Genomic DNA, 11,150 nt, shown 5'->3' with positions numbered 1-11,150 from the left:
CTCTTGGCAGAGTTTGGTTTCTTGCTGGTTGGTGAACAGAGAGAGGCTGTCTGGAGTTCTTCACTATGTGTTGCCCTCCTAATGCAGTATATGGCTTCCTCAGAACCAGTGGACATAAGGTGTTGGCTGGCAAGACAAAAAGGCCACTGAAGTGAATTCTGATCACTGTGGCCCCATTCTGTTGGTCAGAATTCACAAGCTAGCCTACCCTTCCCAGTTTGGGGTGGGGGTGGGGGTGGGAGGTGGGGTAATGGGGGTTTATACAAGGGAGAGAACACTAGGAAATCAGGCTGTGGGGATTCCATCTTGGATTTCGGTTTGCCTCTAATTTGTAGGCTAGACCACCAGTCAACGTTAGTGCTATTGTTATGCTGAATGGAGGGATGTCGAGACAGAGGAGGAATATACGGTGGGTGGAAGGGTAACATAAGGTGACCTTGGACAAGTCAAATCACCTCCTGCCTCTGAGACACCATTTTGTCCTCAGCAAAATGTAAATACTTGGTCCCAGGGGAGAAAATCTGAGAAAAATGTATGTGCAAGCTTCAGTTTGTTTTCTGTAGGAGCAAACATAGCTCTCTCCAGCTTGCGGGGACAAACTGCTCCGGGCCTTTTCTGTTGTGTTAATTCTGAGTCTTTCAGTCTGGTATGTTCAAGGATTTTAGTATTTGGCCCTTTGGGTCTTTAGGAATTACATGGCTGGGATAAACACAAAGAGAAAGCTGGTTTGGGGAGTCCTTTAAAGTATCTCTAAGGCTTTTTCTTTTTAAAACTATCTTTGCTTCTAAGGAGCCCGTTGGGGGTGGCCCTAGCTGAGAGAAAACGGACTGTACGTGGGAAATTTCACGCTCCTGATAATAAAATGGTAATAAAATCTCATCCGGCTCCCGAGGCTTAGCAGAGGGGATGTTTATGGTGGAGGGGGTTCCCCAACACAGGCGCAGCTGCTTTCCAGGTTGTGAGGTTTTCCAGTCCTACAGGGCAGCTCGGGTTACTGACTCTGTGGCCTCCTGCTAGGGCAGTTCCTTTACTCCCAGGCTTTGGGAGAAAACACTCAAGTCGTCCCGCCCCGGCGCCTGGCAGCCTCACTCCAGGCTCCAATTCAAGGGGATCACACAAAGTGGGATTCACCGTCTGCCCAGGGAAGGCAAACAGCTGGGGAGGACATTTCAGAGGGTGGCAGTGTCCTACCAAAGGCTAGCCAGCGCTTGGGGATGGAACTTGGGAGTCAGCCTTTCACAAAGGCATGCTTCTCAGCAGGAAATGTGGGTGGGGCAGAGCAGTCCTGGGATAGAGACAAAGCTCCTTTGAATCTTTATCCGAGGGCCTGGCCTCTAGCGAGAGGGGTACTCTGGACCCCAGGGCAGGGAGCAAACTCCAGTGTGTAATCTCATTACCCTCCCTCGCTCTGCCAACCTAGCTCGCACAGTCGCTTGCAGCCTACAGCTGCCCGAGCGCCCAGGTCCCTCCAGCCCATGAGGTCACCTCCTGCAGCGTCGTAACCCATACTGGAGAGTTGTGGGTAGCCCAGGAGTAGTCCGGACAGCCCAGACCAGATCCCGCCAACAGCCTCACCTTCCCAGGCCGGCCGCTCCACCAAACTACAGCGGTCTTAGAAAAAACATAATGAAAACCATATGTAGTGGCCGCTGGCGAACTTTCTCAGAGTCGCTGATTGGTCAGTGGCCGAGAGCTGTAGCCAATCAGCGCGCTGGGCGGGCCCGCATTGCGGACCAGAGGTCCGAGTTGGAGTCTGGCGGGCAGTGTGGCCTGCAGAGACTCGCGGAGTGGAGGGCAGAGCCAAGGAGGAGTGAGCATGTCTTGGGACCCGACAGCCGGGCGGCTGGCACCGCCATCACCGCTATCGCTGCTCCTGGTGCTGGTGCTGCTGTCACGAGTCGGGGCTCTGCGTCCTGAAGAGCTCTTTCCTTACGGGGAGTCGTGGGGAGACCGACTGCTGCCGGAGGGTGACGATGAAAGCTCAGCGGCTGTGAAGCTAGCAGTACCTCTACGCTTCTACGATGCCCAGTTCAGCAACCTCTACGTAAGTTCAGCTCCCAGAGGTGCGCGGCTTGGTGCGGGGTGGGTGTGGAGCAACTAACCTCCATGTTTAACTGTCGTCCCCGCTGGGGACCAGGCTTAGCAGCGGCGCTGCAGCGTCTTGATCCCTACTGTGGAGGAATAAGGATCATTTCAAGGGAGAGCTGGAACCGTCCCCCCTCTACTTTGCCATCCTAGGCAGGAAGATGAAGTTGAGGAGGCTGGTGGGGTCTGCGTTTTAGGGGCGGTGGGAGGCTGTGCACGCAGGCGTAGCTATCTTCTTAAGGACGCGGCGCCCAAGGTGTGCAGGGGTGGAGAAAGATGAGCAGATGAGCGGGTTCGAGAGCGGCCGCACCTGTGGGTCGCAGTGCACTTGGGTGAGGTGGGAGCAGGACTGTCGCCGAAGTTGAGCTTGTTACCCTGGATGTGTCTCAGCCTGCAAAGAGGGGGAAGTCTTCTTGACTCGAGCAGAACTAGGACCGTAGGTGCGTTCGACTGGTGGCTGCCCTTGATACTTGAGCGACCACCACTATTTTGCCCTTTAAAAAAAATGTTTGTGTGGGGCGGGATTCACGTGTCCCCTCCTGCGTGTGAAGATCAGAGAACAACCAGTTTTTTTATTCCTAGAACTCAAGTCGTCAGCTTTAATGGCAAAGTGCCCTTACCTACTGAACTGTCTCACCGCCCTGTGGTCTTATTGTAGGTGGGCACCAACGGCATCATCTCCACCCAGGACTTCCCCAGGGAGACTCAATATGTAGATGATGATTTTCCTACTGACTTCCCAGCCATCGCCCCATTCCTGGCTGACATCGACACTAGTCACAGCAGGGGCCGGATCCTGTACCGCGAGGACACCTCCCAGGCTGTGCTGAGTCTGGCTGCCCGCTACGTGCGCACAGGCTTCCCGCTGACCGGGTCCAGCTTCACCCCTACCCACGCCTTCCTGGCCACCTGGGAGCACGTGGGCGCCTATGAGGAGGTCAGGCGCGGGGCTGCGCCATCCGGAGAGGTAAGCGAGGGATACCCTGCAGCTGAACAAACTGAAGGGATGGGTTTGAGCTGGAAGCTAAGGCATTGGCTAGGAGGCATTCCCTTGATCTGGCTTGAACCATCTGAAACCAGTGCTTAGGCAGCTTGTGAGTGAGGTCTATTGTCTCTGGGAGCATTCTAAGGCTCTGCAACTTGGCTAAGTTACCAAAGAAAATCGCTTAGTAAAATGAGGGACTAAGGTGCAGATACTAAAGACCCTGGGGAAACTTAAGGTACTTTACATTTTTTTTTTCTGGAGTCACCTATAAGTACACAACTATTTCTAATATGTTCATTAAAAAAATGAAAAATTCAGGAAATTTAAAAAGTAACAACCTCTTATTTTCCTACCACCGTTAATTTGGGGAGGGGGGAGTATGGGCTGGGCGTGTTGTCACTCGCCTTTAATCCCTGCAGAGGCAAGCTGATCTCTGTGAGTTCGAGGGGAGCCTGGTCTACAAAGTGAGTTCCAGGACAGAATACAGAGAAACCTTGTCTCGACAAACCAGAAATAACACATATATTTTTGTGTGTACATTTCTAGTTATTTCTTCAGCATATTGTTGCCGTTGACAACAGTGGGTCCACAGTGCCCATATTACTGTTTCACTTGCTCGTTCTGATGTATAGTATGCTCTGGTCAGTGTATTTTTGTAACATTTATTACAACTGTATAAGATCTCACCCTTCCTAGTGGTCATTAAGGTTGCTCCCGTGACTTTTTTTTTTTTACTATAATCAATACTATAAAACGCTTTTCAATGTTTTTATTTTATTCGTTTGTGTGTGTGTGTGTGTGTGTGTGTGTGTGTGTGTGTGTGTGTCTTTCTCTGTGTCTGCTGGTGTTGGTAGGGCCAGAAGAGGGCTTGGGCTCCCTGGAGGTGTTACATACAGGCAGTTGTGAACTGCTTGACTGACAATGGATACAGAGATTTGAGCTAGCATGCTGAAAGGACTACAAGGTGCTCCTAACTGCTGAGCCACCTCTTCAAAGGCAACACTTTTTAAAGTGTCAAAACACTGCACAGCCTTAGCTGACATCACAGGAGAGTGAGCAAGCATGCCATGAACTTCTTAGTAAGTTCCCTGTAGCTTTCTCCACATTGCCTTTGTAACAGTTTACATAGTTCTGTCTGCAGGAGCCCGCTTTGCAGTCTCCCTGGAGAAAACACCAACTCTGCTCTGGCTTTGGTCTTGGCAACATGTGAAGCGGGTATGGGTGGGTGAGGGTAAATGGCCTCATTCCTGGTGTAGGTAGAGACAGAGTCCTCTTGTGAAATTCCACCTGGGTGTAAAATGCCATAGACCTGGAGCAAATCTGTGTTTGCTTTAACTCCCCTAGTGCCTCTGAGCTACAGAAGTGATGTCTTGCCCATTGTCCCTGTCAGAAAAAGAAGAATTCGAGCAAGAAGCATTTGCACTGAGGCTCCGGGGTCTTGAGACTGCGGTGGGTCCCAAGTGTTTTAGTGTTTATTTGACATGAAGGTTACAGCCCCAGAGAGATGAGTTTACTACTTAGGATTCTCATTTCATTAGCAACATTTCATTAGCAACAGTCTTTGACAGTTTCCTTTTGGTGTCCGTGCATGCGGTACCTGTGTCTCTGTGTGTGTCTGTGCATGTGTGCGCACGTGCATGCACACACAGACATTCATGCATGGCTCACATTTGTGTGGAGATGCATGTGTGTGCAGAGCAGAGAAGAACTTGGAGTGTCATTCCTTAGGCACTATCCACCTTTTAAAAATTATTTATTTGTTCTGCGTACGTGTGCATGCTCTGACACTGTGGTAGTCACAGCACAACTTCAGAGTCAGCTGTCTGCTAATCTTCCTTCATGGGGTCTGGGAATTGAGCTCTGGTCATCAGGCTTCCGAGGTAAGTGCCTTTAACCTGCTGAGCACTCTGTCCAGCTCCCTTTCACATCATTTTCAGGCACACCTCCCTCTAACCCAGTACTCAGCAGCTAAGCCAGGATTGATTGCTGGGTGATGAGGCTCACGGAGCTGCCTTCCTTCCTATGGGACTACAGATCTGGGACTGACAGACACCTCGACTGTTTTTGTTCAGCGCATATTCTAGGGGTCAAACTCAGGTGCTTATGCTTGAATAGCAACTCCTCACACTGAACCATTTTCCCAGCTCTTCCTTCAATTTTGCAGTTCCAGGGCTTGAACACAAGTCCTCATGAAGGTTAGCCAAGTAAGTCCTTCATGAATGAGCAGCACCCATAGGCACAGTAATTCTTTCATTACACCTTCCAGGTACTTGTGAAGTCAGGAACAAGGCAGAAAACACTTGCAGCAGTGGTCTTGGGAGACACAAGCCCTCAGTCTTCATTTTCTTTTTTTTTTTTTCTTTTTTTCGGAGCTGGGGACCGAACCCAGGGCCTTGCGTTTCCTAGGCAAGCGCTCTACCACTAAGCTAAATCCCCAACCCTAGTCTTCATTTTCTAAGCTGTAGATTGACATGGTAGTGCTGACTTTTTAGGGTTGTCATGAGAATTAACTGAGGCGATGTTTTGTTCCTGACGTGTATTGATCTTGTGGTAGAACTCCTTTATGTAAGGACTTGGTTGTTTTATTTCATTTTATTCTCTGTGTGTGTGTGTGCATGTATGTGTACGTCTATGTTTCTGAGCTGCATATGAATATGTATGTCTATGTATGGTGTGTGTGTGTGTGTGTAAACTATGTTTATGTTGTATATGAAATTGTATGTCTGCATGTTCATGATATGTATGTGTGTCCGTATATGTGCATTATGTGTGTGTTTGTATATGTGTATGAAGATGTATGTGTCTGTGTATGGTATATGTGTATGATGTGTGTGTGTGCATGATGTGTGTGCTTGTGTGTGTCTGTATGGTGTGTTTATATGCATATGGTGTGTGCACGTTGTGTGTGAGTGTATGGTGTTTGTATGATATATGCATACTGCATTGAGGCCACTTGTGTGTGCATGATGTATATGTGGTGTGTGTGTATGGTATGTGTGTATGACAAGAATGGTATGTGGTTTTGTATGATTTATGTGTGCACACGGCAGGCTGCACATGCAGAGCTTGGGAGAAGAACCTCCCGGTACCAGTTCTCTCCTTTTACATGGGTTCCTGGAACTGAACTCGGATTTCAAGGCAAGGGATTTATTAACCTGTTGAGCCTCCTCTGGCCCTCTCTATAAGGACTTTTTAAATGGAGGGTTTTCCAAATCACTTTTTTTCCCTTTGTTTTTCTTATCTTTTTGTAGGGGAATTTGGTGGGGAAAATTCTGTAGCTTTCTTGTTTTTTAACTTTTCCAAACATCCATATTGTTCTTCATATATTGCCATAGGCTGAATGGGCTTCAGGACTTGTTCCATTCGATGAGGTTTTGAGCACAAGATGTGTTTTCAATTACTCCTGTGGAAGGCTCTTCTGAATACTTTGAAGGCCCTGGGATTGAGCTCTTGCTTTGATAGAATTTTTTTTTTTTAATTTTTGAGGTAGATTTTGGCACACACTAATCTCCTTTGCCTGGAGGATTTTGTGATTTCTACATAGTTTTCTTACATCTGGTGTAGTAATCTTAATATTAGTCACTGGAAACTTGACATCAGAGGAATAACGTCTTTACAGTGTGAAATGCTTCTGTTGCTCTTCATTCCCTCCGGGACGTTCACATTGGGAGTGACGGAGTGTTCTACCTGGCGTGCAAGAATGGCATGGTGCAACTGTATTTAAAAAAAATGAGCAAATAAAGTGTTTGTTCATTTAGTTAATCTGAGATTTCTTTTTTTTTAAAGATTTATTTATTTATATGTAAGTACATGTAGCTGACTTCAGACACACCAGAAGAGGGCATCAGATCTCATCACAGATGGTTGTGAGCCCCATGTGGTTGCTGGGAATTGAACTCAGGATCTCTGGAAGAGCAGTCAGTGCTCTTAACCACTGAGCCATCTCTCCAGCCCTAATCTGAGATTTCTTAAACTGTCGCTTCATAGAGCAAAGAGGTTATGGCTGGAAGATCTGAGTAATGATGGGTACCGTTGTTGTTGTTGTTGTTGTTGTTGCTGCTGCTGCTCTGTGTGTTTTTGGTGTCAGGGGAAGGCTGTTGTGTTCTCACTGGGGAGGAGGGTGTTATCTAGAACTGAGTTAGATAGTATGTCGAAGGTTTTTGTTGATGAGGAATTTCATTTGGGTTGGAAGGACCACAGGAATGGGAACTGAGTGTGAGTAGAGCTTGCCCTAGTCTGGGCTGCATCCTGGGAGAGGGATGGCAGCGTGGAAGTTGCTTCAGAAAAGGATGGAAACATTGTATCTGTAGTCAGGAAGCAGAGAACGATGGGTGTTGTTTCTAAGCTTTCTTTCTTCTTTGTATGCAGTGCAAGCCTGAGCCCAGGGAATGGTGGTGTCTATATTTAGGGTGGGTCTTCCCTCCTTAATTAATCTAATCAAGATACTTTATCAGAGACATGCCTGGTGACTGTTTCCTGGATGGTTGTAGATAGTGTCAGATTGACAGCTAATAGTATGCATCACAGCTGGTCCCTGGATGCTTTAACATGGAATGGTGGGTGTTGAGTTGGTGCAGAGGTGACAGTTGTTGATCAAGAACTTTGGATTTAGCTGGAGCTTTTAATTTATGGAGCTAGAGTCCACAGAAATGGTACATGTGTAATTTATCACATGTCAGTGAAGACAGAGAGGATCGAGAACAACTAGATATATGAAAATGGGTTGAAAAAAGCTGCTTAGGTGTCCTTGAAGACTACATATGAAGGAGGATGCACTATGCCATCGGGGAAGCATTAGGCATTCTCTTAACTCTGCAGTACCGGGGTGAATTTGGAACACCCCAAGCACATCAGTGTCCCCACGGGAATGGGGAAAGAATAACACACAAGTGGTGATTGGTGTTCACACCAAACATAGGAGGCAGGAATCAGTGGCCTTACACCTCCAGAGAATGTGTCCTTAAGGAAGACTGAGCATCGAACTTTGTCCCCTGGAAGGAATCATCCCATTTCTAACTGTGTTATCATTTCGGTAAGGCTGGATAGACAAATCCCTTGTTGTAAACATGGCATTCTGCTGGCTGATGTTTTACCCTTGTTGGATGGTATGTTTTAGTTGTCACCTGGCTCTGCCAGTGTCCTATCGACACTGGAAAGCCATGTTCTGTATCTAGAAAGAGCGTGGAGGCTCCTGTGTGGTTTCTGCAAAGGCTTCTGGTTTTCTGTCTGAACAGGAAACTGGAGACCATGCAGCTAGGCAACTCTGGCCTGATCCTCTTTGTACTGCTCCCCACCCTGTGGAGAGCCCTCTCCTCCCTGGCACTCTCTCTTCCTCTTTGGGGAGGTGGGAGGCCTTGACTCTTGTAACAGGGTTTGGCTGTGCATCTGAGGGCTTCCCTTCAGAACCTGTGTGGAGGGCTCTTGGAAAACTTGTCTCTGGGAATGTGAGGGCCTTTCCCTTTGGAAACGAGTCAGACAGAGGGTGTCTGTGAGGAGGGGCTCTTCAGGACCTTCAGTGGCCTCTTAGCCATTCTGTGCGGAAGTCTGTAACCCTGACAAGGGGTCTCTTGATGTGTGGGCAGTTTTCAAGCAGCTCAGCTCTTCTGGAATGTACTTTGGGATCATAAACTATATTTAAAGGAAGTTTTTGTTGATTTTTTTCCCTCTGGTATTTGCCTGTTTTAGTGGAGACGAGGAAATTAAAAACTTGCCATTTGAAATGAGTGCTTCTCCAAAAGCTGACACAGAAAAGACACAGAGCAAATAAGGCACTACATGTGCAGATCTCCAGGTTAAAAGCCAGGCTCTCCCATCACAGCCTCCTCACTTCTCCCCAGACCTCCTCCCCACCGCCTTCTGATCTCCACATGTAGACAGCCCTTATCATATGGAATTTCTCTAAATTTAGAACCTTGGTTCTCCCTTATCTTGTGATGTTGATTGTGGCCACCATACCAGGAGCCTCCACAGTTGGTTATTTAAGGATGGGATTATTAGTTCCGCTTTTTATCTCCTACTTGAACTTTGTTGTGACTGAAATAAAGCTTTGGCAGCCTCTGGCCCTACCCTTACTGATGATGGATGACGCATGTTCTGCGTGTACCTGAGTTGGAAACTTAGAGGTTTTGACCTTTCTGGGGAGGGTCAAGCCCCACTGCTCAGATAGTTGAGGACTACAGCTGCAACAAATGTAGCATGTGGGGACTGAATTCATGAACTTTTTTTTAAAAAAAACAAGGAAGGTAAGCAGACTCTTCCATTTAGAGAATACAGAGGAGTTACATTGTTTTTTTTTTTCTCGAAACCATCTTACTATCTGCATTTCTTTGCCTTATTACCCAAACCTCAAAGCTGTACTTTAGCATTACGTGTCAGAAAGGTAAAAGTAACATTTGAGATGTTCTAGAACAAGACAGAAAAAAACACAAGGACACATTCGTTCCTTGTATTGAGTTTTGAGGTTCTTGCTGTGTCAGTTTGTCTTGTTTAGCAAAATGAAGAGGAAATGATACCAATAAGTGATTTCTTTTCCTTCTTGTCATGCACCTTCTTTATAAAGCGAGTATTCGTAAGAGAAATGTCTCCCCAGTTCCCTATTAAATTGTAAAGCATATATGATCTAGTGAGAGAAGCCAACTACAGAGTCTAAGACAGTGGAGCCTCCCTTAACTAATTCTTTGGTGGAAGAAGGTGGTAATGGCAGAAAAGGTCCCTTTGAAACTCAGTAAATGAAATATCAGGGAGTAATTCCACAGTCACCCTGGTGTTAATTCAGACTCCAACTCTCATCTAGGTCTGCTTTGGCTCCCACAGTGTTTATCTTCATTCATTGGCTGCCACTGTGATGCTACCCTACCCCACTCTGATGTCCTGGACACTCTCCTTTTTCTGTGGCCTCTGCCACCATGCCTGTCCCCAGTCACTCTCCTAAAATTCCAGTCCTGGCTGTTTCTCTCTCCTATAATTCAGGCTCTTGGGGCATAGTTTTTTGGCTCCGTCTTGACTGCAGCATCAAACATAATGTGGTTTAGCGGGTACCCAACCCCGATGAATTAATATTCAGATGGGTTAGTAAGTGGAGGCCGAAGCCAAACCAGACAACCAACAGGAGCCAAATACATACTGGAAAACCAACATAGTGGGTGCTGAAGGATGGAAGGGGTTCCACAGGGAATCACAGTCCTCAACCCCCAGGAGGCAGTGCTTGCTGGTAAGGATTTTCTTGGTGCAGGGAAATATGGACACAGCATCAAAGCACTTAGTAGGAGTGGGGACCCTTAAACACTGTGTAGAGGGCTTAGTGGAGCTGAGCCTGGGAAGGGAGATTGGGTCAGAGCAGGTGTCCTGGAATGGCTTGTTTGGTAGAGTTCAGATGACTGTCTATTGCAGGGGATGAGCTGTTGGGTCTGGCTGGCTTCCACCATTAATCATTGCCCGATCTTAAGCAAGCCCCTGGGTCTCTTTCTTCATCTGCAATGTGACAAGATAACTCGTGTTGTAAAGAGATTGAAGAGGAAAGGGAGTTTGGCTGTGAGATCAGTAAGGAGGCCTTTTGATCAGCCGCTTCCTGACTGAGTGTTGCCTGCAGTAGGCATTGGGTGGATGTGTGGCTGGATGGATGCATAGATGGATAGATACACGGCTGGATGGATGCATGGCTGGCTGGCTGGATGCATGGCTGGATAGATGGATGGAGGCATGGCTGGATGCATGGCTGGATAGATGGATGGAGGCATGGCTGGATGCATGGCTGGATAGATGGATGGAGGCATGGCTGGATGCATGGCTGGATAGATGGATGGAGGCATGGCTGGATGCATGGCTGGATAGATGGATGGATGCATGTCTGGATGGATGCATAGATGGATGGATGCATGGATGAATAGATGGATGGATGCATAGATGGATGGATGCATGGATGGTTGGATGGATGATGCATTCATGGACAGATGCATGGGTGGGTACATGCATGGATGCTGATATGATATATGGATATGAAAGCCACTGAGACACAAGATAAAAACCAGGACTGAGGGTATAGGAATGAGCAAGTTAATTTTGTTCCTCGTCCAGACCTCTC

The 11,150-nt window shown here is 47.4% G+C and overlaps 1 protein-coding gene across 1 annotated transcript in view; it reads left to right on the top strand.

Annotated features, from left to right (window-relative positions):
* The first annotated feature begins 1,793 nt into the window (after positions 1-1,793).
* Positions 1,794-11,150, top strand: part of Nid2 (nidogen 2) — a 55,726-nt gene continuing 46,369 nt past the window's right edge. Inside the window, exons 1-2 of the mRNA NM_001012005.2 lie at positions 1,794-2,044; positions 2,744-3,052. Of these exons, the coding sequence (NP_001012005.2) occupies positions 1,817-2,044; positions 2,744-3,052 (537 nt within the window). The 5' untranslated portion in view covers positions 1,794-1,816. The remainder of the gene's footprint in view (positions 2,045-2,743; positions 3,053-11,150) is intronic.

The sequence above is a fragment of the Rattus norvegicus genome, chromosome 15 (assembly GCF_036323735.1).
Source record: "Rattus norvegicus strain BN/NHsdMcwi chromosome 15, GRCr8, whole genome shotgun sequence".
Lineage (NCBI taxonomy): Eukaryota > Metazoa > Chordata > Mammalia > Rodentia > Muridae > Rattus > Rattus norvegicus.
This window is presented reverse-complemented; position numbering and strand designations above follow the sequence as displayed.